Here is a 26,794-nt window from a genome sequence, read left to right as displayed (position 1 = left end):
GTTATCAGGTGACTAAACAATGCCAGATGGAATTTGTCTATTTTACATCAGAGACATATCTCTGTACAAGCCATGCATAAGCATTTATGTAGAACAGAACTCCCTAGTAACAATGCATTTTGCATTATGATGTGCTTTTCTTAATACTGTATATAATGGCATGTTTGTAAGGTGCAGTCCTGTTCCCACTAAAGTCAACAGCAAAACTCCAGTTGATTTTAAGGGCTAGCAAAAACTAGCACGCCAGAGTTCAGGCAATACTGCAATTTACATCATAATCAAAACTCTAAAATACCAATATTATAATGAGCATTTTTCATCTTCTAAATCAATTGTTTTATTCTCTGTAACCCGACGTCTTATTTAACAGCTTGTTTTCCTAAAATATTTTAATTAAATATCCCACACAGAACTGTACATTTTATTCAGGATCAATGGATTTTGAATATCTTAATCACTAAACTTGTCTATAATTTTCATTACATTCTTTTCATTTCTAAATTTGGAAATATAATAAGCATCATACTTATAAAGGTTTCTTCCTCCTGGCTTTCCACCAAATTCATTACTGATGTAGTATCTATAAAACAAACACACCGGTTGAAGAAAGTTATTTATGGTGTATTTACACAAGACATAAAATGATCATTTAGATATTGCTTAATTACATTTTTAGGCATCAAATTTTTATTTAGGGAAGTTAAGGTAACTCCCTCTAATGTAGGTAAGTATATGAGATATCTTGTGGTGTTCATATTTATATCTATCCAAACAAACTGTCACTGTATTATTTTTATATATTCAAAGTTGCCATACTCAAGTAACTTGCTTCACATATTGTGGTATTTCTGCCGGCCATAGCATTTGCAGAGATTAATAACAATTTCAGAGAAAGCGGTGAGAAGGCAGACCCTCACTAGAGAGAACACCTTGTGTTTGGACACAGTAGTTGCAAGGGGTGCTAATGACTGCACTGCACCTTTAAGTCAGTGGGAATTTGTCTGTCTGGCCACGAAGGCAACAGTGCTTTATGGCTGGGGAGTGAGGCTGACTGCTGAAAAAGGGGACAAGGAGCCAGTGTGCTGACACCGACTCATCCACTGGGAACTGGATGGGCAAAATGATTTAAAAGGGACAGCCCTGTGTGTGAAGCCCCCTTTTACATGGAGAAGCCTGAGGCAGCACCCAACCTCTCTCCCCTTTAGGTGGTGAAATACCAGATTGGCGAAGGTGGAGTTGAGGTTTTTTTGCCTTCCCCACAGCGGGTTCAGGGAGGGCTTTGTTCCTGCAGATTGACTCCCTCAGGGAACTGATGCACAGGATCCCCTGGGACGCTAATATGAGGGGGAAAGGAGTCCAGGAGAGCTGGCTGTATTTTAAAGAAGGCTTATTGAGGGCACAGGAACAAACCATCCTGATGTGTAGAAAGAACAGCAAAAATATGGTAGGCGACCAACTTGGCTTAACAGAGAATTCTTCTGTGAGCTTAAACACAAAAAGGAAGCTTACAAGAGGTGGAAACTTGGACAGATGACTAGCGAGGAGTATAAAAATATTGCTCAAGCATCCAGGGGTGCAATCAGGAAGGCCCAAGCACAATTGGAATTGCAGCTAGCAAAGGATGTGAAGGGTAACAAGAAGGGTTTCTACAGGTATGTTAGCAACAAGAAGGTGGTCAGGGAAAGTGTGGGACCCTTACTGAATGGGGAATGCAACCTAGTGACAGATGATGTAGAAAAAGATGAAGTACTCAATGCTTTTTTTGCCTTGGTCTTCACAGACAAGGTCAGCTCCCAGACTGCTGCACTGGGCAGCACAGTATGGGGAGGAGGTGAACAGCCCTCAGGTGTGAAAGAACAGGTTAAGGACTATTTAGAAAAGCTGAACATGCACAAGTCCATGGGGCCGGATGCACTGCATCCAAGGGTGCTGGGGGAGTTGGCTGATGTGATTGAAGAGCCATTGGCCATTATCTTTGAAAACTCATAGCAATTGCAGGAGGTCCTGGATGATTGGAAAAAGGCAAATAGAGTGCCCATCTTTAAAAAAGAGAAGAAGGAGAATCCAGAGAACTACAGACCGGTCAGCCTCACCTCAGTCCCTGGAAAAATCATGAGGCAGGTCCTCAAGTAATCTATTTTGAAGCACTTGGAGGTGATGAAGGTGATTAGGAACAGTCAACATGGATTCACCAAGGGCAAGTCATGCCTGACCAACCTGATTGCCTTCTATGATGAGATAACTAGCTCTGTGGATATGGGGAAAATGGTGGATGTGATATACATTGACTTTAGCAAAGCTTTTGATATGGTCTCCCACAGTATTCTTGGCAGCAAGTTAAAGAAGTATGGATTGGCTGAATGGACTATAAGGTGGATAGAAAGTTGGCTAGATTGTCGGGCTCAATGAGTAGTGATCAACGGCTTGATGTCTAGTTGGCAGCCGGTATCAAGTGGAGTGCCCCAGGGGTTGGTCCTGGGGCCAGTTTTGTTCAACATCTTCATTAATAAGCTGGATGATGGGATGGATTGCACCCTCAGCAAGTTCACAGATGACACTAAGCTGGGAGGATAGGTAGAAGCTAGGGATAAGGTCCAGAATGACCTAGACAAATTGGAGGATTGGGCCAAAAGAAATCTGATGAGGTTCAACAAGGACAACTGCATTTAGGACAGAAGAATCCCATGCACTGCTACAGGCTGGGGACCGACTGGTTAAGTGGCAGTTCTGCAGAAAAGAACCTGGGGATTACAGTGGAGAAGCTGGACATGAGTCAGCAGTGTGCCCTTGCTGCCAAGAAGGCTAACAGTATATTGGGCTGCATGGTACAAGAACTGCCAGGGAAGTGATTATTCCCCTCTGTTTGGCACTGGTGAGGCCTCACCTGGAGTACTGTGTCCAGTTTTGGGCCCCCCTCTAAAGAAAGGAGGTGGACAAATTGGAGAGAGTCCAGAGGAGGGCAACAAAAATTATTAGGGGGCTGAGGCACATGACTAATGAGGAGAGGCTGAGGGAACTGGGCTTATTTAGTCTGCAGAAGAGAAGAGTGAGGGGGGATTTGATAGCAGCCATCAACTACCTGAAGGGGGTTCCAAAGAGGATTGAAGTAGACTGTTCTCAGTAGTGGCGGATGACAGAACAAGAAGCAATGGTCTCAAGTTGCAGTGAGGGAGGTCTAGGTTGGATATGAGGAAAACCTACTTCACTAGGAGGGTGGTGAAGCACTAGAATGGGTTACCTAGGAAAGTGGTGGAATCTCCACACTTAAAAACCTCTAAGTCCTGGCTTGACAAAGCCCTGGCTGGGATGATTTAGTTGGGGCTGGTCCTGCTTTGAAAAGGGTTTGGACTAGATGACCTCCTGAGGTCTCTTCCACCCTAATCTTCTATGATTCTATGCATGGCATGAAGGGTGGTAGGCTGTATGTCGCAACGCACGATGTAAGTGTGGGGTGGATGTCCAGTGCAGGTACTCCATGGGGAAGGGACACAGTGACCGGATAAATGGCTTGGAGGTGTTCATTAAAGGAACAAAATGGGGGGAGGGGGGAATTAGAGCTCCTATGATTGGTCCAGCAGGGAGCCAACTCCCCTTTTTTATAGCCCACCTTAACCCTCCTATGAGGCGGGTGGATGGTAAGGTCCCAGCAATGGATTGGCTGGGGGACCTGGATGGAAAAAGAAAGGGAGCTGGCAGAACCCCCACCCCCCGGGGACTTACGGAATGAACATGGTATTGCCTGTACTGTACACTTTTATCAGCTGGATAGTCCCAGACATTTAATAATAAAGTTGCAGCCTAATTAAAACCATATCAAATGTCGCCTGCCCTTCTTTCGGTATAGCCAGACTATTATCCTCCCTTCATGGTCAGTGCCATGAAAACAGGTGAGGCTGACCCCCCTCACTGATTTTATTGCGTTCCAGGATTGTTGAAGAGGGACAGAAGAGAGTCCTTCACAGATTTCATTAAGTCCTGGCTTGCATTTGTCATGCTACTATCTGTTTGACACAGTCAAGGTCATACTGAATGCTGCCATTGAGTATCTGAGTACAGACAGAAACACTGCTCAGAAGTACCTAAATTGTGTCTTTATAGTTGAGATTGCCTATCAAAGGAACAAGCATAACCCTGGAGGCCAAGTGTTGTGAAATTACAGGTCTGGATCAGAGCTTCCAAAGCACATGGAGAACCTGCCTATGTAGGAAACACCAGCATAGATGATTAGATCAGCAACAAAATAAGGAGCACCACTGAAAATAGGGTGACCACACTGACTGATATAGAGCCAAAGTCAATTCAGAAAAGTCTACATAGGAGCAGAAAAAAATAAGATATGGTTTGATTTTGGCTTATATTTTAAATTATGGAACAGAATCTTGGGTGTGCTGGCACAGGGCTTGGCACACAGGATGAGGTGGAGCTTTCCACCCATCCTGGAGGCAGCTGGGGAACAATTTGGCCTCTGCTGAAACTTAAAGCAGCCTCAGCATCAGCTGTAACAGTCTCTATTGCCATTAGGAGCTGTTGTAACAGCTCTGGCCATGTCCCCTCCAACACATCCCTTATGCTGAGGAAGTGGCAGGAACTCTCTCTTGCTGGGGGAATCCCCAGCTGCCCACTTAAGGTTTTAAGTAACCTTTGAATCCCCAAAGTAGCGAAAAGGGCATCAACCCAGGCCAAGGATCTGGCTCAATACATTTAGCACTTTGGCTAGGTTACTAAAATAAAAAATAGCTAGGATGTAGGGTTCTCTCTTGGCAACAGTTTGAAAAGAGCAATTTTCAAAACAGCAGTTACTGTTTTGTGACTCTTCATGGAAAAAATGTTTAGTAACTAGGGCTAATCACAGTTAACTCATGCGATTAACTCAAAAATTGCACTGTTAAACAATAGAATACCAATTGAAATGTGTTATAATAATAGTAATAATTATTAGAGATATACCTATCTCACAGAATGGGAAGGGACCCTGAAAGGTCATTGAGTCCAGCCCCCTGCCTTCACTAACAGGACCAAGTACTGATTTTTGCCCCAGATCCCTAAGTGGTCTCCTCAAGGATTGAACTCACAATCCTGGGTTTGGCAGGCCAATGCACAAACCACTGAGCTATCCCTCCCCTCAAAATGGTAAATATTTTCGATGCTTTTCTACATTTTCAAATACATTGTAGTCTGTGTTGTAACTGAAATCAAAGTGTATATTATTTTTTACTACAAATATTTGCACTGTCAAAATGATAAAAGAAATAGTATTTTTCAACAGACAAGTACTGTAGTGCAATCTCTTTTTTGTGAAAATGCAATTTACAAATGTAGATTTTTTTTTGTTGCATAACTGCCCTAAAAAACAGAGCAATGTAAAACTTCAAAGCCTATGTCCACTCAGTCCTACTTCTTGTTTAGCCAATCGCTAAGACAAACAAGTTTGTTTACATTTACAGGAGATAATGCTGCCTGCTTCTTATTTACAATGTCACCAGAAAGCAAGAACAGGCATTTGCATGGCACTTTTGTAGCCAGCACTGCAAGGTATTTACATGCCAGATATGCTAAACATTTGTAGGCCTCTTCATGCTTCAGCCACCATTCCAGAGGACATGCTTCCATGCTGATGACGCTCATTAAAAAAAATAATGCTTTAATTAAATTTGTGACTGAACTCCTTGCGGGAGAATTGTACGTTCCTTGCTCTATTTTACTTGCATTCTGCCATATATTTATTGTTATAGCAGTCTTGGATGATGACTCAGCACAAGTTGTTCATTTTAACACTTTCACTGTAGATTTGACAAAACGCAAAGAAGGTACCAATGTGAGATTTCTAAAGTTAGCTACAGCACTCGACCCAAGATTTAAGAATCCAAGATTTAAGAGCCTTCCAAAATCTGAGAGGGACAAGGTGTGGAGCATGTTTTCAGAAGTCTTAAAAGAGCAACACTCCGATGCAGAAACTACAGAACTCAAACCACCAAAAAAGAAAATCAACCTTCTACTGGTAGCATCCGACTCAGATAATGAAAATGAACAAGTGTCGGACTGCACTGCTTTGGACTGTTATCGAGCAGAACTCGTCATCAGCATGGACATGTCCTCTGGAATGGTGGTTGAAGCATGAAGGGACATATGAATCTTTAGCACATCTGGCATGTAAATATCTTGTGACGCCAACCATAGCAGTGCCATTAGAACACCTGTTCTCACTTTCAGTTGACATTGTAAAGAAGAAGTGGGCAGCATTATCTCCTGCAAATACAAACAAGTTTGTTTACCTGAGTGATTGGCTGAACAAGTAGGACTGAGTAGACTTGCAGGTGCTAACATTTTACATTTTTTGGTTTCGAATGCAATTTTTTGTACATAATTCTACATTTGTAAGTTCAACTTCCATGATAAAGAGATTGCACTCCAGTACTTGTATTAGGTGAACTTAAAAATTCAATTTCTTTTGTTTTATACAGTGCACATACTTTTAATAAAAATAAATATAAAAGTGAGCACTGTACACTTCGTATTTTGTGTTGTAATTGAAATTAATATATTCGAAAATGTAGAAAACATCCAAAAATATTTAAATAAATGGTAATCTCTTATTGTTTAACAGTGCGATTTATCACAATTAATTTTTTTAATTGCTTGATAGCCTGATTAGTAAGTGTCTTTTATTCCAACATTTCTGTAACTCCAGGTAGGTAAAGAGCACCCTGGAAAGCATTCTGGATCCTACTGACTTTAAGGGGAATTGTGAAGTTAGTGGGAACCGTGCATGCACATCCTGGGATAGAATGTTGTCCTATACAGGAATTTCATGGTATTGGTCATTAGAGCCTTAGCAGTGCAATTCTTGATTGTAGCTAGAACCTAGAAGTGACTCAATAAAAATGATCACATGGTGTTCCATAGTTATTGACCAATGGCACTAGATCAATACAGTTCAGTTTACAAGAGTTTCTACCTGCTACAAAATACCAGACCTCCAAGTTCTCTCTATGGGAACCACAATTTGGGCAGATTTCTTTCTTACTTACTCATCACCACCCAGATGTGTGTATTAGAGGATTTGTTATTGTACCTGAACTTAAAAACAAGCATTAGCTTGTGCAAGAAGTGTCAAATTCTATGAGAGAAGACATGTGGCACCAGCCCTGATGCACAACAGTGAGCCAGAGGCTATGATAAACAATGACCCACAGTCAAGCTAGCTTATATGCTGCCAGCCACAGCATGAGCTGGACTTCACCTCGTATTGCAAGCACAATGCCGTCACCTGTCCTACACTGAATTTTTAAAAACGTAAATAGGCTCTCATCAAAACATATCCAGGAATCTGTGGGTTAAATGCCCCTGTATATCATCTGGAGGTATGTTAGTTGGCCTCATTACAAGTAAGATCTACCGGAGAAGCTTTAGAGTTCTTTGTCTTTGCGTGAACATTACACAGACCAGTGGTCCCCAACCTTTTTGTGACCAGTAGCACATTCATGTTTTCAGAAGAGTGTGGCAGGCGCCAACAATTTTACAAGGCTTATTTTGTATTTGTACATTAAATAATACAAAAAAACATATTTAATATTACATAATGTATGAATCCAGAGAGAAGAGAGAAGCCGGAGAAAAGCCGCGAGGACAGAGAACACTGGTGCCCACAGCCCTGGAGTACTCTGTCCCCAGCAGGCGCGGGGCCCCAAGTTCTCTTCTCTGCTGGGCACTAGGTGGGCCCCGCACCTGCCGGGGACCGAGAACACCAGCGCCTGCAGCCCCAGAGTTCTCTGTCCCTGGCAGGTCCCCTGCTGGGCACTAGGCGGGCACACATAAATGCCCCGGCGGGCGCCATGGCACCCGCGGGCACCACGTTGGGGACCACTGACACAGAGTAAATGACTGAACAGGACTTTAGATGATGTAATGTTACTCTGTTATATATTGCTAACTAAATATATTTATTGTAACAGATGCCTTATTTATTGTGATTGACAAGCACACACACGCACACACACACACACTTAATACAGTATAGTTCCAATTCTCCTCTCACCACATCTGTTTATCTCCATTGACTAAGATGGAATTGCACTTGATTTATAACAGTGTGAGACGAGGACCAGGCTCATCATATTTTATACATGGTACACACTGCACCTACTATTCCTGTAGTTCTTGCTAGTCATGAACCGGAACAGAATAATTTGAACTCAGTTTCTTTTTGTTCACGTGGGCTACTTTGACAGAGACTGGTTATGCAGTAAGTGGTAAAGAATGCATCATTTTTCACTAGAATTTTAATAATTACATAAGGTGACTTTTGCCCTCTGAACTAAAGGCTAAACATTTTTTTTTTTTTTTTTTTTTTTTACAGAAGGACACTTCCAAAATGAGCCGGGCCATCTTAAAAAGAGGCATTTCTGGTTTTATGTGAGCAACAGACTGAAACAAAATAAGAATTTTTCTAAAACAAAATAAGGAAAGTGCACCTGGAAAAGCTTCTCTTAGAGCCAGTAGGCTTAAGCCTTAAATATTCCCTAGACAGTCAAATCAAGCAGAAAAAAATAGTGCAACTGCTGCATTCCCCCCTCCCCTACAATTTCTGGTCTGTATGTGAAGAAAGGGCATAGTGATTCACAGAGACTGTAGTATCTTTTAATAATATGCTGTAGGAAAATCATACAGTCAAATACAGATAGCAGTGTGCATGTGTGTACATGTATCTCAAAGATAGGACCACACTGCAAAGTTCAGAACTATATCTAGAACGAAAATATCTCCCAATATTTAGAGGCATTTGCATGCAGAGTTTTGGGTTGGGAACCATGTGAGTGTGTGCACATCTGAGTGAATCCTTTATGTTCCACTAAACTTTTATGGACTCCTACCCCCACAAAGACAAGTGGGGTGGGTCTTTCTTCTAGCCTATTCACAAGGGTTAGATTTTCAAAGGTACTTAGGCAAATAAAGATACAGATACATGCCTAGTGAGATCTCCAACTAACCTGTATTATGTTGTAAAGACTTACAATTAAATTGCTTTTCTTACAATACTCACATAAAGTCATTGGTTACAGCTTCTATGCTGATTACTTCCCATTTTCCATGTGTAATAGGTATTCTGCTCTAAAAACAAGGGGAGGCAAAAAAGTAGAATGATAAACTCCAAGCTGGCCTGAAGAAATTTAAATCAGCAGTGACTATCCTAAGAGTTATTACTCACCCCTGTGCTGTTGATATAGTGAATGTGCTTGAAGCCCTCTGTATTGCTTAAAATTTTGTAGTAGCTAATATTATCAGATGTAAAGTAAGGATCAGAAGGCTGAAACTGGAAAAACACAACAAAATTATTAGAGCAGATAACAGAAACCCAAGAACAAAATGCTGACCTTCAGTTTTTGGGAATCCCTCAGCATCTGAATTCATGGGCTCTTAACATTCATGTCATGCATTTCGGTAAACATACCACGGAATACTGTCTCAGTTCAGGGCTGGAAATCTATTTTGATTAGGTGCATGGAACCTATAGCAACCATCTTTAGAAGTAAACACAGCCAACATGTTGTCTTTGTTTCTTCAGCAGCAGAATTTCCGGTGCATTAGCAACCTGCCACCCACGAGCTCCCGCTTCCCCTTCAAATGAAAGAATTTCAGGTTTAATATTTCCCTGTCACTTTATAATATCATGGTGTACTTGTTACTGCAAATCGCTAAATGTGAAATTTGAGGGGGCCTGCATGATGTTTATGAATTTGAGCAGAGTTCATTGACATGTCTTCTAGGTTCTGCAAACTTTTCAAATGAAAAATGGCTTCATTTTCCAATAAAACAAGCTACTTTCCAAGGCAAATAGCCCAATTTTGAATGGACAGTGGCTTCACAATTCAAAACAGCTTAAAGCTGGCACTTGTATCTTTATGTTTTCATTGACGACATAACCATTCAACAAAACAGAGCTGATCCAAAGCACATTAAATCAATGGGAGTCTTTCCATTGACTCCAGAGGGCTTTGAGTCAAACTCATGTAGAAAAAAAATGGAAAGGCATGAAATTGCTCCAAATGAAATAACAACAGATAGTATTTCTATAGTGTGTTACGTGCTCAAAACATTAACCAATCCTCACAATCCCCCAGGACATGTTATTGTTTATTCCTGTTTTACATATGGGGAAACTGCGACAGATAAAGTGACTTGCCTAAGGCCATTCAATAAATCAGTAGCATAAACTGGGATTAGAAATCAAGCCTTTCCAATACCTGTGTTTATTTCTCTGGACAACACTGTCTCCTTGGTAATATTTTTGTACAAAATTTCATGGAATGTATTTCACTAGTTTCTCAGAGCCCTATTTAAAACTGCCATCTTACTTCAGCTAAATGTTATTCTCCTTTAACTTAATTGGTAAGGGCTTAAATTCTGAGGTAACACACTGTTGGTTCCTAGGGACCATGGAGTCCTGAGTGATCTTGAATTTACTAATTTTTTTTCCTCTGGTTGGTAAAAATAATATTACTGCCCAGCTCTTACATAGTGCTTTTCATCAGTAGATCTCAAAGCAGTTTACAAAAAGAGGTCACGGATCAAGCAGTGTCATGTTATCCAGGGTTGGATGAGATTAAAGGGACAGAATATGTACGAGCTTGCCTATATGGACATTTTGTGCATGGCAAGCCAGGATGTGAGTCTGCAGTGCACTAGCCTGTCACTTACTAACTGGCTATGTGGACCCAGCTACCAGACACTGAAAGTTCCATAGTGTGCTTTGACCTACTGCTGTTTGAAATGGAAATTTTAGTGCATGGTAGCAGGGTCCACTTGGCCAGTTAGTGCACAGCAAGCTAGTGTGCTATAGACTGTCACCCATCTGGTTTTCCGTGGAATCAAAAACCCTGCTGTCTCACACACATTTGCTATCTCTGTGTCAATAATCCTCATCTTGGCTTTGATCCTTTTTATACAGTTAAGATTTTTTTTTAAATCCTGCTACTTTAATGGCACAAAGACTCCCCATTTTGCCCAACAGTTTACACCAATTGCCTAATTGTGGAGCCTTTGCTGTATAGAAGCAAAATGTGTCAGCATTAAAGCCTTCCTCTCTATATCAAATTTGACAGCAGGTGGGATGATCTCTCATCATTGTACTGGGGATGATTTCATCCCTGCTGTTTCCTCCCTCACTGCGTTTCTTTAAATTTTTGCTTTCTGACTTAAAAGTGAATTTGTGACTAAAACAGAGTCAATGTGTGGAGAGTGCGGGCGTAGAGAGCATATTCTGTGTTCTCATCAGAAATTCTGAAACACATTTCTCTCTCTGGTCTGATCTTTTGGGTCTATCCTTCACTTCCTCCAGATCGTCTAAGTAGTTCAACAGGTGCCTACTCTCTAGCACATGGCATTCTGTCCCTATGCAATGTGGAAAATGGCATTTACATGGGGTTCTACTCAGCAGAGCTGTGTGAAAAATTTCATCTGGTGGGTTAAAATGTATGCAAAAAAGTGAGCAAGATTTTGTTGTTGTTTGGGGAAATTTTTTTTTTTTTTTTTAGAGAAAAAAGGGAGACATCTGAATGAAGTGATTTCATATTTTGCTATGCTGAAGACCAATCCAGTGGAGAGGCTATGGGCCAGATTCTTTTAGTACATTCTGGCTCCTTCATGCCACACTGATGGTGCAAAGGGGCTGGAGAGTGACCAGATCTCGCTGAGAATTCCACTGGTGTCAAGGACTTCTCAACTGGCACAGAGAATACCTGGCTCCTGCACAACCTCACACTACCACCAGGGTAGGGAGTGACTCAGAAACAAAGCCAGCTATCTCTAGCTGGTGTGCAGTCCCAGAGGACTGTTGTCAACTGGCAACTCCTAGATCAATCTAACCTATGTGGAGCCAGGGTTAAGAGCCAAACTCAGAAAGTTTAGCATTACAAAACCCCATGAAATTTAAATGAGTGGGTTTTGCACAGCTCCAGTTGAGATCTATTCATTTTGCCACGTGTGCGCAATTAGCAGTTGTCTAAGTAAGTTATGGATCAGGTCTAGGTAACACACCATTAGAAAGGTAAGAAGTTAATAAAATGTAAGGAAGACATTTATTATGATCAATGTGTTATGTAACATGTTGTAATCTAGAAACTGAATACTCACTGTGCCGATCCAGCCAGTTTTACTTTCTTCTGTATGTTGTTGGCCCTGAGGGGGAAAAAAACACAATCCCCCCGACCAGCATTATAGTGTATATTTCACATAGTCTATGTATCACAAAAATATGTCTGAATATATTTTTCTTTCCTCAACCCCACTCTTGACTCTTATTTATTAAGTCATTTGACTATTTAGCTCCATTTTTCATACCTCTGGACATTGCCACATTCCATTCTCTCTTGTAAAGTCACAGATCGCAAGGACTGAAAAATTCTGAATCCTTCTGAGCCACTGCAGACAGAGCCTTTCGTCTGTTACCCATGTTACAACACTCAAATAGTGATCCCTGGAAACAACAAATGCTATTAGATGCTTCAGTATCTTCCATACAGTACTTTTCTATATAGTAGAGTCCAATAGTTCATTGAACTCTACATATTCAGGTCTTACCCTTTTAGTTGCAGTGAACTTTTCAGTTGCATTCAATGCTACAGACCTCAGTAACCCATTGCAATACTTGATGTCTATTGTTTAGCCATCCGGTAATGCCTCAGCTTACTTTCATTCATACAGTAAGGCACTAGCTCAGGGGTGGGCAAACTACGGCCCACAGGCCGGATCCAGCCCATGAGCCATTTTAAGCCGCCCCACGAGATGCACCGCGCGGCTCAGCCCTGCTCCAGAGCCCCAACCGGGGTACTGGGTTGGGGCCGCACCACATGGCTCAGCCCCGCTCCAGAAGGGTCGGGGCCGCACCACGCAGCTAAGCTGCGTCATAGCCCTGCTCCGGCTCCTACACACTCCAGTGGGAGCTGCAGGGGTGGTGCCTGAGGATGGGGCAGCATGCAGAGCCGCCTGGCCGTGCCTCCACATAGAGCCGGAGAAGGGACATGACACTGCTTCTGGGAGCTGCTTAAGGTAAGCGCCGCTTGGAGCCTGCACTCCCTGGGCCTCTCCCCAACCTTCTGCTCCATCCCTGACCCCCTCCTGCTCTCCAAACCCCTCGATCCCAGATTGGAGCACCCTTCTGCACCCCAAACCTCTCCTCTCAAGCCTGCACCCACAGCCAGAATCTGCACCCCTTCCCACACCCCTGCCCCAGCCCTGATCCTCGCCACCCTCCATACCCCTTGGTCCCAGCTCAGATCACCCTCCTACACCCCAAACTCCTCATATGCAGCCCCACCCCAAAGCCCGCACCCCCTCCTACACCCCAGCCCCAATTTTGTGAGCATTCATGGCCTGTCATACAATTTCTATTCCCCAATGTGGCCCTCGGGCCAAAAAGTTTGTCCAAAAAGTTTGCCCAAAAAGTTAAGAGAGTTTTAGTGTGTCAGCGTCCCACAAGAATTATAATTAAATGTTAACAGAGACATTGATGGATGCACTCAGAACTACTCAACAGCATGTCAAGAGCCCTGTACTATGGACAATACCTACTGACTCAGTTTGATATCGCTGGGAATCCTGTGCTTACTATGAAGGCCTTGAGCATACTACCAGCACATTTTGCTACTCAAGTATCTTAGTTCCATCTCCAGTACATCATCCAGCTGAGAACTTTGCTTTACAGGAAGGACTTAGAATCAAAGAGAAAAGCTTTCACTTTTATAATTTTGCACTCTATTTGCATGAGCTCCTCACTCAATTATAACAAAGGGCAGAACCCACAGAATGCAGTAGTTCTCATTCCCAACTATGATCCCTTACTCATGCGTAAAAAGAGAAGATAAAGTTATGCCCTCCTAGTATGACAGGGGTAATTACAGCAGGCTTTATGAACTGATCTAATGCAGATGTCTTCACAGGACTTTGCTCTTAGCTTTACAGCTGACATGTTTGTCAAAGTTCATGTTCTCTCTCCTTCCCTTAACAATCAGCTGACAAAGAGCAGGTGGGAGATTTTTAGTGAAATTAGTTAACTGTTTGTGAGACCATAAACATGCCCCCTCTGCAAAAAAAACCCTGCACTTATTATTTACTTCAACCACAACAGCTGTACTTTGTCAGATATGCCACCTGGCTTCCTGGTCTGATTTTTTTGGGGGACTTTCTGACTACAATGTAGGGGTTCTATTCATACATATATATATATAAAAAGTGTATAAATCTCTATTTGTGTGCTGCGCAGCCCATGGCACTTGGCTGTGGATTGTAATGTTCTCATAGGACACTTGTACTCCAGGTTTTATGTTTCAAATTTAATGTTCCGTTTTAATGTTGCTGTTTTCACTGTTATGGAGCAATACAGCACAAGCCACAGAAAACAGGGGAATTGCAACAAGAAAATGGCTAGAAGAAGGAGCCTTTGATGCTTTTCTATCTCCTCCTGCCACCCATGCTGCCAACAGTTGTTTCCTGCGGCAGTTAGGAAAGAAATCCAAATTTAGTAATGAAAACCATTTAAAAAGTTGGTTTTGTTCTTTAAATTGAGCAAGTCGACAATTCTGCAGGAAGATGTAAATGTCAAACAAGACAAGACAATTAAAAAAAAAGACAACCATCATTTTGTTCAAAGACTTTTTGCAGCTTTTTGTTTAATGAACATATTTTACAACCAATAGGTAGGCTGGAGTGTACCTCTGGTTTTCATGGATTCTTATATTTGAGGAGTAAATCGTGATGTGATTAATTCAAATTACAGGGATGTCAGGCAGTGCAAAAATATTGCATTTCACTTCCTTGTTTTCTCCCTGGAAAGTGAACTCCTGCAACCCTCTACCACAGTGTGTTTCGCCCACTCTGCAAACTTCTCATTTCCAACACTGGTACAAAGTGAAAGTCTCACAGGGTGAAATCCATCCCTGTGCACAGGCCTGGGCATTACTTACATCTCACTTAACCATCCCACATGAACACTCAGCCACAGGGATCTAAGTGGGATTTTAATGATATACATGTTTTGTGCTGACCTTCTGCAAATGCACAAATTTCACCAGAAATGTTAAAAGGCAAAATGTTGCCATTTCAAGCATTTTGGCAGCTGTCTCAGAGAAATGGTCAGAGTCCTCCTCTGGATAAATGCTACAATTTATGAGAAATTCCTAAATCCTGAGGGCCAGACCCATTCAAGAAACACAGATGGTGAAAGGAGCCTCTCTCCACCTTGTTTTCTTTAGGCAAAATAGACATCCTCATGCTCAGAGAGGGCAAGGACCCCATCATATTAGGGCTAATGCACTAGCTTCTGCAAAAGAACACGTGTCCTGTCAGCGCTCTGGGCCCAGCCAGCAGGACTAGATATCAGTGGACAGAGGTGCATGTAGCACCAGCTTTAAGCTTGGTGAAGTGACTACGCTCCTTGGAAGAGCTCAGCAGCACTGCACAGGCAAATGTGTGCAGGCATAATATCTCCTGGAGCTCCCCCTGGGGTAGTAAGGCCATGCACACTCCCCACCCCTGCCAGCCCTCCATGAAGGGCCAGAATTTAGCCATACAAGGGTGAAAGGTTACCGCTCTCATAATGAAAATGCCAAAAAAAATGCCTGCATCCTTTTCTCTATCCCCAGCTGGCAGTTTATTTACAGTGGGGACAAATCTATCTTTTCAAAACAGGGAAAACTTGTGACAAACCCACACTATTTGGAGTTACTTTTCCCTCAGCAGTGAGAATGTTTTCTATGCAGTCCCCACCATGAATACTTACATTGCTTTACATTACACCACATCAACCGCAGACCATCTTTTATTTATTAAACTTCACTATTGTGTAATTCTTTAAGAGAGGTGGGAGTTGTGCATGGGGAGGGATGTTTGTAACAGCGTCAAGTGCTTCCTACATCCTTACTTACAAGATCAAGGTTTAATTTAAGTGTAACATATTTGAGCCTAAGCAGACTTAGACATCTGTATTCTTGAAAATTCTGAGTCAGATTCACCATTGTGTTAGCCCAGATTTATATGGTATTACACTGATATAAAACAAGAGTAACTCCAGCAGAAAATTAGGTCCTGTATTAGGCTGGGAGGGTGTGTGCATGTTATTGTTTTGAGCTAAGAATGGTATTGTTCTGCTTACACTGGATGCTAGTGAAAGATAAGGAGATTTTTCTATAGAACAAAGAAACCAATTAAAAACTAAACTGAAAACAGATGTTTATTTTACACTTCTATCTAGAAAACTTCAAGAGCTAGCTAGCATCATCAATATTTTGTGGAATTATTGTAGGGCTATAAAAGAATATATGAACAATATATTAATGCAAACAAATACATGAGGTTGGATATATGCTTCAATCACTGATTCAGTTAATACAAAGGATGTTGATTTTACTGTGGTGAGGATTGGAATGGAATATTCTCTGTATTCTGGCTTTAGTTATTTGATAACACAGCAGAGGATGCTGTTTTATTTCCTGACTAACAGGCCTACTTTGCTTTCACTAAAGATTATCACATCTTTCTGTGTGATACAGTACACACTATCTCACTGTCTCTAAATCCTTACTGTAAACATTAGACACTTACACTCCGTAAGTCTACAGTATTGTAGAAACAGGAGACTTTGGATACAGAATTGTGCGTGTATGTGTTAAATCCTCTTGGTTGCTCTTTTCAGAATACTCAAATTAATGTCAAGTAGTACATTGTCAGTGGCATTTTGAGAAATAAGACTTTTCATTTACTTTCAGAATTACTGGTTTACACATTCTAAGTTTAATCAGAGGAACTTTGCTATGTTACCTCACAATATAAGCAGTATTGCTTTAAAATGAGCCAATGAAAACACAATGGAATCTCCCCCCAGTGAAACCAGATACAGTGAATCTTCACTTACAGTGAAATAGAGTGACAATTCTAAATTTTTTCTCAGTGCATTGTAATGTGCAAATTGCATTTCCACGTATAGTCAATTTCTGCTGATAGTAAAGCTGTTCTGTGAAATGACTTCACTATACGAAGGATCCACTATATATGATGAGCCAATAACGTGTCATATTCTGAGCACAAGAAATCTGGAATATGCCATCACCTTTAAATTATTTTTAGAAAGAATAATCTCTGCATGGGCTTTACACAGTAAATCCTGTTCCTCTCTGAGCAGTGTGATAATGTAACTCAGTGATATACAGTAGTAATCTAGGGCATTCACAGAGAAAACATACATACTATCAAAACTACTTACCCTGATATTATACTAGCTGGCGCAATAATTTCACTGGAATTCACAGTGGGAGGAGATTGGGTATTCACAACAAATAATTTTACAGTAGGATTTGCAGCTCCTGCCTGAAAAAGAATATGTTTCACAGTATTTTTGAAGACAATAAATACTTTCTAAGTGAAAAAATACTCTTGACATTAGGGAAGACAGAAAAGAAACTGTAAAGTGCAGCAGCAGTGAGACTGCAGTACCATGCAGGTTAGACTGTGTGAAGAAACACAATTCTGTTCAGATGGGCACATACACTTATTTTTTTTAAGAGATTAGCCACATAGTTCTAATAAAAACATCTCTTCATTTATAAAAATAAATATCCATAATTGTGTTTGACATTCTGTCTTCATTTACTAATATACCATAACTTCTGCCAGAGGGTAGGGCTTATTGCTCTCTAGCAATGGGTTATAGTCAACCCCACTACCAGATTGGGTGTATGTGTGGCAAACCACCCTTCACCATGGATTCAGGAAGCTCTGACATCTCACAGCAATATATTTCCTGAGCAGATGCCCTCTCCTCTAAGAGAAGTTAGCACCATCCCTTTCAGGTCATTGATTCCTCTACAAATGATAATCACCCAGAAATACCAGTAATTGGAGTTAAAAACTCATAGCTGATCCTTCCTAAGACCAGCAACATTCCATGCTAAAAGGGACACATACTTCTGAGGAGTTCGGTGAAGAAGCAAACAAATCCACTACCTTGTGTCCCTTGGTGCGATCCTTATCCAGCAAAAACATCACCAGTATCTCCTTCCTTACTTGGTCACAAAACCCACAACAAATGAGAAATTAAAACAATCTCCTGGGAGCCATTGACTGAAACATCCCAAAACACGACACAATGATTTCACTGGGGATGGTGCTTTTTATGGTACCACTAAAATATTCCTGATCCTCACACACCTCGCCTCCCAGTCAGAAACATTTGCTTTGAGATTTGTGGACAGAAAGTGCTATGTAAATGCAAACCTTATTCCACACCTGCTGAGTTTAGCTTATTAATGGCCATATTCAAGTTGGGATCCCTGATGCTATTAGTCAACTATCCTGCTGTTACCAGCTGGACCTGTGTCAACATCACCAAATAAAGTTCAACCAGCTTTTCTTCTGTGTATGTGCCTCTCTGATTCATTACGCCTTGCTATCCTTCATTCGGTTTCCTCCATTCACTCTGCTACCTAAGGGACAAATTCTCCTTACGTTGTGGGCATACAGTGGCCATCTGGCAGTGGAACTGGTGGAAGGAAGTGGTGCGCTCTGAGGTATCAAGGATAGAAGGACATAGGCAGGGCTGTCACTAGCTATTCTGCCCTCCCTCCCGCTACCCCCCCGTGGGGGACAGGGGGACCCACTCACCAGCACTCACCAGCGGCGCGGCTGGGGCCGGGCCGCTGCACTTCCTGCCGCTGGTGAGTGCAGGCCCAGCCCTGCTGCATTCATCAGGGGAGTGGGAGCGGGGCTAGGGCTGGGGCAGAGCAGGGGTGGGAAGAGGCAGGGAGGGGGCGGAGCAGGGCAGGGGCGGAGCAGGGGTGGGAGCCATGGGGAAGACGTGGGGCAGGGGCTGGAGCAGCATGCAGCTGTGCAGGGCACCAGGAAAATGTGGTGCCCCAAATTTCCTGGTGCTCTATGCAGCTGCATACTTGGCGTATGGGTAAGGACAGCCCTGGACATAGGTGTGGACAGTGACTCTGTAACTGTGAAACACTCCTTCCTCTATGGAAGGCACACATCAACCAGGGGCTGTGGCTGTCGCTCTGGAGAGGTTCTATGGCCTGCAGGAGAGAATTCTATTAATTAAAGCCCATGCAATACCCTTATGCATAATGCTATATAACAGCATGCCTCACTATCTCCATCACTGCTTGTCATCCCTTCAGTGGTTCTGGAGAAATAACAAAACCTTAAATCAGACTTTTTCCCCCTGAAGATAATAAAAATACGTTAACATTGCCAGATGCTGTTGACTTCAGTAAGAGTAATCACAGCAAGCTGTTGAGGAGAGACAGACAATATTTTCATCAGCAGGAAGTGATTAAATGATTAAGAGAATAGCCCCAAACTGCTGAGCAACCATGTTTAATAAATAACACAGACCTTGGGATATGGGAGTCTAATGGTCTTTGGATACTGCAGCGTGTCTTCTGCATAAAAGGAATACTCCATAACAGGAACTTCTGTATCATTCAACTCTGCATATGCTAGAAAATTGGCATTTGGAGACCACCACAGAGCAGAATAGGTGCCAAACATTTCCTCTGAAAGAGATGCAAAGGCGTTTTTTTGAAGTAATAGCTGCTAAATTGGCCTCTGCATCTGAATTATTGTTCTAATTTGCTTTGCCCAGATTTATGCTGAAGTTCAGCAACTGAAGTACAGACTAATTGCCTGGGTTCTAGAATTACCTAGTAAATGAATGCTTACAACAAATAGCCTTTTATAGTAATAGTTCCTGAATCTGGCTGCAATAATAAAAAAAAATCTGTACTGGGTGCTAGTCCTGTCATCTATCACACACTCCCCTTACAAAATAAAAGCATTTTAAAACAACATAAAACCTTTATCACTTTATGATGTATAAAATTCCCAAATGAGCTTTCAATCTTGTAACCAAGTTATCTGGAAGTAAAGCAGATCTATTGCCAAATCCAAGAGCAGAAGGTAAAGCCAGACGTTTAAAAATTTGGCATACATTTCTGTTTTAACCTATGCACACAGAAAACAAATAAGAATTCTGCAGAGATTTACGATCATGGAACCCCACTGACCTCACTGGTTTGACTTTAATGGTTGCACAGGGTAGAATTTGACCCAGTATGTCCAAACAGCCAGTGAATGGAATGCCCATAACTAAAACCAAGCACACGTGGCCTCACTAAATGTTAAACTATTAATACAGTATTTCCCAAACTTTTGAAAGCTGAGCTCCACTTAAGAAAAATGAAACCAGCTGTGCCCCTTTGTAACTTCATGTGGTGTGAAAGGCCTAAACACCTTAATTTATAAATCTTCCATTATCTCCCAGCTTATCTGTCAAACCTACTCCACCTACATCTTGCAAAACACCACAGTACATCTTCATAACAGACTTCCTCTCCTTTCCAACACTCTTCGATTATCAGCAAAATAGTTAATAGTGTTGACATTTTAAGTACCCTTGGCACACATACGAGTCAGTACTCACTGAAGTGAAGGGGAAGTTCACACTTCACTGCCATTATTTCAGGCTTTCTACAAATTCAGACAGTTGTCTCTGCATTGATTACATTCACGTTTTGAAAATTCTCTTCATAAGGATAATGGATAGATTTTTTTTTAAATGAAAGCTGAGACTATGGGAACAATTCAGAGGTCTAGCTCTATCCCTACACCACCCATGGGGTAGAGGCAGAGCAAGCCAAATATTTTGGTAAACACTTCATTTATTATATTACTATATTTTAACATGTAGGCTTTTCATTTCCAAGAATACCAAGCTTTTTTATAAAACTTTTCATCCATAGTTGTCAAAGTGCTTTGCTTCCATTTTGCAGATGGAGAAACTGAAGAACAGAGCAGGAAAGTGACTTGACCAAGGTCACCCAGCAGGCCAATGGAAGATCTGGGAATAGAACTCATAAGGTCCTATTCCCAGTCCAGTGCTTTACCCACTAGGCCAGTGTTTCCCAAACTTGGGACATTGCTTGTTTAGGGAAAGCTCCAGGCCAATGGGAGCTGCTGGAAGCAGCGTAGGCCAAGGATGTGCTGGCCGCTGCTTCCAGAGTAACGAACCGTGGCCAGTGGGAGCCGCGATCGGCTGGACCTGTGGACTCAGCAGGTAAACAAACCGGCCCGGCCTGCCAGGGGCTTTCCCTAAACAAGTGGCATTCCAAGTTTGGAAAACACTGCACTAGGCAACACTGCCTCCATGTTAGCCTGGTCCATAGGATAATGAACTGGCCTAGAAAGCACAAGACCAGGATTCTATGCCTAGATGTACCACTGATCTGCCATGTGACATTAATCAAGTCATTACACATCTTTGTGCCTCTGTTTCCCCATCTGCAAAACAGGTATCATGATACCCACTTTCCTTTTTAAAGCATTTTGATTTCTGTGGCTGACACGTTCTATATAGTATAAGCTAGGTGGTGATACCATTTAAGATGCTTTTTTTCTCCATGTATTTATTTTTACATATTTTAAACAGACTAACAAATAAGTTTCTACGTTTTCTTGTAAGGTAAAATATGTAGGTAATTACCTTCGTACACCCAGTCAGCTATTCCATTAAAAATTTTATTTTCTTCTCCATTTGAGGTGATCTGCACACTCAACACACCTGGTGATTCTTTTATGTAAATGTTATTATTCCAAACATATGCCTGTAAAAAACCTCAAAATCTTAGTTATTACAATAGTTACTGTTAGAATGCAATGCTAGAACAAGTCACAGAGTTCCTTCCTATTCCCTTCCCACTGTCTTATTTGTCGCTCTTTCAGATGGCAGAGATTGTCTTCGACAGTTACATTTCACCAAATACAATGCAGGTACTTAAATAAAAACATATTTATTAGTATTAAATTAATTAGTAATAGAAAACATTGGAGTAGTGAGTGATCTGGCCTATGGTCATGAACAGAGACCTGGGGGAATAAATCATCAGGTGTTGCTAATTATCAAGAGATAAGTGCATCTATAACACTTTCCATCTGTTGATCTCAAAGCGCTTTACAAAGGAGATCAGTATCATCCCCCATTTTACAGATGAGGTAAAGTCAATTGCTTAAGGTCACCCAGCAGGCCAAGCCAGGAGTAGAATGTAGATCTCCCGAGTTGTAGTACAGTATTCTATTCACTCAGCTACACTGTCACCAGTCTGACAGTGGAAGCTGTAAGCTCTTTGATAAAACATTGGCAAGGGTCTTAGTTATCTTGTAAGGTTTGTAAGGATGGTGCACTCCTTTGACAACTTTTTTACAGCAGGCAGGACCCTGTTGTTTTTCAGGAGCTCTGTATAAAGTAAGATGTGCTATTCAGCATTTCTAGGCCCAAGACACAGCCAACAAGAATGCACAATGGCTACTTAGCTGTTTAGCTTGTCATGGGAGCAAGTACCTCAGATACAGGGTAGGGACTCCACAGACCAACACTCCATGTAAGGAATTCATTATAGACCACAGCTGCTACGAAAACTTAGAGGCTGCGGACAGTAGCTGCAGTCTTTGAACAATGGCTCTACATCCTGTTTTGATTTGGGGTCAGGAAGGATTCTGTCCCCCTGACACTTGTATAGCCCCCACCCCCAATTAAAGATCGTTTACTCAGGCTTTACTCAGAGGATGAGAATTTGACCCTGAGAAAGCACACAGTTTATTGGCAAGCAATAGCGCTGGAGTGGGGTATTACTTTCTGCTGTTTTGTAGCAAGGTCTCCTATGTGACTGTATAGATGGGCCCAAAGCCTCCACTATTTAGAGAACTATTGCTCAGAAAAATCACTAGGGCATTGCAATGCTTCCAACAGCAACAGTAACTTTAAAGGAACTATCTGACCTTTTTCTGCAGCAATGGAAAAAAACCCATCATCACAAATCTGTGCTAAATGTGGCCATCACCCCTCTATGATGACATCCATACTGTGGTTGTGATGCTAGCAGACTAGATGCCAACTCATGCCAAAGCCCCAGGCTTCCCTGAATGCTTACAAAAGCAGATCTGGAAGCCAGGACAATTCACTTGTGTATTTATGTAGATCAAAGTGATTGTTAAATGTATTAGAACGTATTTAGTGTTTAAACTTCACAAAAACTAATGGGACTCTACATACTTCATTTTCTCTTATCTGTATCTTCTTATAATGTAATAGCAAACATTTACATTGTGTATACCCCTCTAACTAAATAACCCAACAAATGAGAAAGAAGCCTTGTGGAATGCAAAAGAAAAACGTTGACAGAAAAGTAAAGCAAGTGGTCTTTGTGGGTGATGATTGGAGATCAAAGACTAAATGAATTCCTCACTCTCCATCATCAAAGTAAAAACCCACATGGGTAGTGACCCTGTCAGCTAGTTTTGTGTGAGAAGAAGCTATAAGTATGGACACAGGGAAAAAATCTTCACCTCTGAACTGTTTGGATTCTAACAGGGCAGAGTAACTGAATGAGAAGACAGAGACCCCCATAGTTACTATGGATAGCCCTGAGAGACTTTTGGGAAACTGGCAGGTTACTATCTCTCTCCTACCATTTCAAATTATAGACTGCAACTCATCTGTATATATATTTTACCTGCTTATCCTCTCTATCACGCTCATTTCTTTTTTCTAGCTAACAAACTTTTAGTTAGTGTACAGTAGACTTGGCTACCAGTGTTGTCTTTGGTGTGACAGCTAGGATGCAAATTGACCTGGGTTATTGACTGGTGTCTGAGGACTGGGTGTAACCTGAATGTGTTGTCATTTTTGGTGTAAGTGACAATCTATCACATAGTCCAGTTTGCCTGGGTGACAAAATAGACTGGCGTGTCTACGGGGACTGTCTGTGACTCCATCATCAGACTACTGTAATACTTTAGGAGTTCACATTTGTTGCTGGCTTGGTGAAATCTAATTATAGAACATACCACAAGTTTGGAGTATCTGCCCTGCTCTTGACAGTCTGCCCTGAGATAGGCACTCATGGTCATGAGCCACCCCAGAAAGTGTGACAGTGGTATTGGAAATACACTGCAGAAATTTCATTACACTTCTATTTACTAACCAGTTTGTGACCAACAGGTGACCAGGATATGTATTGGGTATCATTAGGCAGTAGGTTCTCAGTTACTAAGGAACTAGGGAAAAACAAAAAGTATATAAGAAAGACAAATCAGTGGAATGTCATTTCATTGCAATGTGGTTTCATACTATATGATTTTTCTGTAACAGCTACTGACCTTGTATTTAAATCATAGATGTGGTATGAAGCCGTGTATGAATGCCTCCAGAGCTGCAAAAGAATCATTTTTATATTGAGAAACTAGATCACCATGACTGACTTTAGGAGTCCTGTGAATGTGTTATGAGTTACTGGCAATAATATCTGACACCGCCTCAGACTCCCATTTGGGAGGGGTGAACACAACCAACATGCACCGGTGACAACCAATGGGCCAGACTGTCCTCACCCACGGAAAAGGCAGGAGAAGCTGCAGAAAGAAAACTCTGCAAGGTTCATCTTGAGCTTTCCTTAAGTCATCCTCTTTGGTGGGAGCTGCCCAGATACCAAAGTGATGACCACTGATTAAGATCAGAGATAGAGAGATCTAGGGAACTGGGGGACTGCAGTTCAGGCGAGGTATGATCCCTTCCATCACTAGAGGTCTGTAGTAATACTGAAGCAAGTCTTCAATGCAGAGACTGGAGCAGCCCTGCAACTTCCCTGAGTCCCACTGTCAGATTAGTACCTCTGCTGTTTCTCTGGCACTCGTCCTTCAATGCCATGCTACTTCACTAAGCATTCAGCTGTTTCAGGGTCCCTCTGCCCCCCAGGAATGACTTGTGTAGCAGCTCAACGAGGAAGAGGTAACAGTTCCAAGTTGTTATATTTCCCACTAGATTTTCATAGAAATCCATCCCATCCCTCACTTCTGCCTGTTGCAGTCTGCAGAGATCTAGCTTCATGTAGTTCCAGTGGGGGTGTATGAGTAGGGTGAGGGAATGGGATGGTATATGGGGCTCAAGGGATCCTATCTGGGATCCCTGTGTACCATCCTATTCCCTCACCCTATACAGGGATCTTGTCTGGCAGGATATCAAAGTAGGTGGCCAATAGATCTGATCCAGCATGACAGTTCTTATGCTCCATCCATCATGCTATTTAATAATGCATTTACTGTTATGTTATTTTTCCAGTAAAACAAAGGAAAACAGTAGCTATTTACAAAACCAATATGCTACAATCAGGGGTGGCAATAGCCATTTCGCCACCCCAAGCACGGCAGCACGGGGGGTGCTCTGCTGGTCGCTGGTCCCGCGGCTCCGGTGGACCTCCCGCAGACGTGCCTGCGGAGGGTCTGCTGGTCCCGCGGCTCCGGTGGACCTCCTGCAGGCTTGGCTGCAGATGCTCCACTGAAGCCACAGGACCCACGGACCCTCTGCAGGCACGCCTGCGGAAGGTCCACCGGAGCCGCCTGCCGCCCTCCCGGCGACCAGCAGAGCGCCCCCCGTGGAGGCCACCCCAAGCACGCACTTGGCGTGCTGGGGCCTGGAGCCGCCCCTGGCTACAATACACTCTATGATGTTTAATAATTGTTCTATAGCCACAGACTATTAAATAATTTACTCCTTATAAGTTCTCATTCAGTCAAAAAGGTTTTTTCTAACTTTGCACACGTCTTGATGCTTACTGGCCACCTGGCTATTATATAATAGATGTACATGTCCTCATGATTTATTGATTTGTGTTAGGGTTTTTTTTGTTGTTGTTGTTGTTATAAAAGTTAATTTCTCTATTCCAGAAGCTCATCTTTTAATCCTTTACCAACCTAACCCCTGAGAGTTTTGCATCATGTCAACCCCTACAATGCTGGCATTTTCTAATCTCTTCAGGATGGATTTCACTGTATTGCTGTGATCCATTTGAAGTGATTAAATTCTACAGTGATAGGTACCATAAAAATGCTGATTAGATCAATCAGATTAAAAGACTAAACTAAAAGAGGTAAGTAGAGATGAATCCTGAACAAAAACCCTGTATCCAAAGACCACTGCAATTTTTGGGGGGAAGGGTGGTTTGAAAACTGCATCCTGTTTTTGTGCTTCAGACCTAACTCTAATACGAACTAAACAGTCATTTCATTGCCACTCTGGGAAATGCCAGCATTGTAAGGGTTAATATGATGCATACCTTTCAATGGCCCTATTGTACAAGAATTTAAAGACTAGCTTCTGGTATACAGAAGTTAACTTTTATGACAACAGAAAACAAAACAGCACACACCAATAAATCATGAATATATGGTATGTCTAATGTGATTACTAAGCAAGGAGGCATGTTACGACGGCTAACATTGCAGAAAAAAATAGTGAAAAGTTAAATTTTAATGTACAATCGAAAAGGAAGCATAGAAATACAGGATTCTGGTAAAAACAAAATAGCATTGAATAATTGGCTGGATTTTCATGTGTTTAAGAATACTAGAGAAGTAAAATCCCTAGCAAGATAGTTCATATGTCTGGTTAATGTAATTCATACTCATAAAAGTGTAAGAACAGATGATTGTTTGCAGAGATTTGCAGTTTGTACGCTATAAAAGGCATTCATTGTTCAAAAATTCAGACCATGTGGAAAGAGCTCTGTGAGAAAATCATCTACTATTTGCATACTGTATAAGTTACCACCCACTGAGTCCTTCAGAATACAGGCATGTCTTTAATTTTTTTTTTTGTCAGCCAGCACACACATTATGGGACAGATTCTCTGCCCCAATATGTTCCCTTGGTGCTGCTCAGGTGATACCTTCCCATAAGCTTCCTGCAGGGGAA

General features: G+C 41.9%; 1 protein-coding gene across 1 annotated transcript in view; it reads right to left on the bottom strand.

The window, feature by feature from the left end:
* DPP4 (dipeptidyl peptidase 4) overlaps positions 1-26,794 on the bottom strand; it is a 73,186-nt gene that overhangs the window by 24,485 nt on the left and 21,907 nt on the right. Inside the window, exons 6-15 of the mRNA XM_039495617.1 lie at positions 24,205-24,257; positions 24,030-24,102; positions 21,533-21,653; positions 19,387-19,547; positions 17,252-17,355; positions 12,337-12,472; positions 12,130-12,174; positions 9,206-9,310; positions 9,041-9,108; positions 527-580 (exon numbers count right to left, since the gene is read on the bottom strand). Coding sequence (XP_039351551.1) covers positions 527-580; positions 9,041-9,108; positions 9,206-9,310; positions 12,130-12,174; positions 12,337-12,472; positions 17,252-17,355; positions 19,387-19,547; positions 21,533-21,653; positions 24,030-24,102; positions 24,205-24,257 — 920 coding nt within the window. The remainder of the gene's footprint in view (positions 1-526; positions 581-9,040; positions 9,109-9,205; positions 9,311-12,129; positions 12,175-12,336; positions 12,473-17,251; positions 17,356-19,386; positions 19,548-21,532; positions 21,654-24,029; positions 24,103-24,204; positions 24,258-26,794) is intronic.

The sequence above is a fragment of the Mauremys reevesii genome, linkage group 11 (genome assembly GCF_016161935.1).
Source record: "Mauremys reevesii isolate NIE-2019 linkage group 11, ASM1616193v1, whole genome shotgun sequence".
NCBI classification, from domain to species: Eukaryota; Metazoa; Chordata; order Testudines; family Geoemydidae; genus Mauremys; species Mauremys reevesii.
The sequence above is the reverse complement of the archived record's forward strand: the minus strand, read 5'-3'. Positions and strand labels throughout refer to the sequence as shown.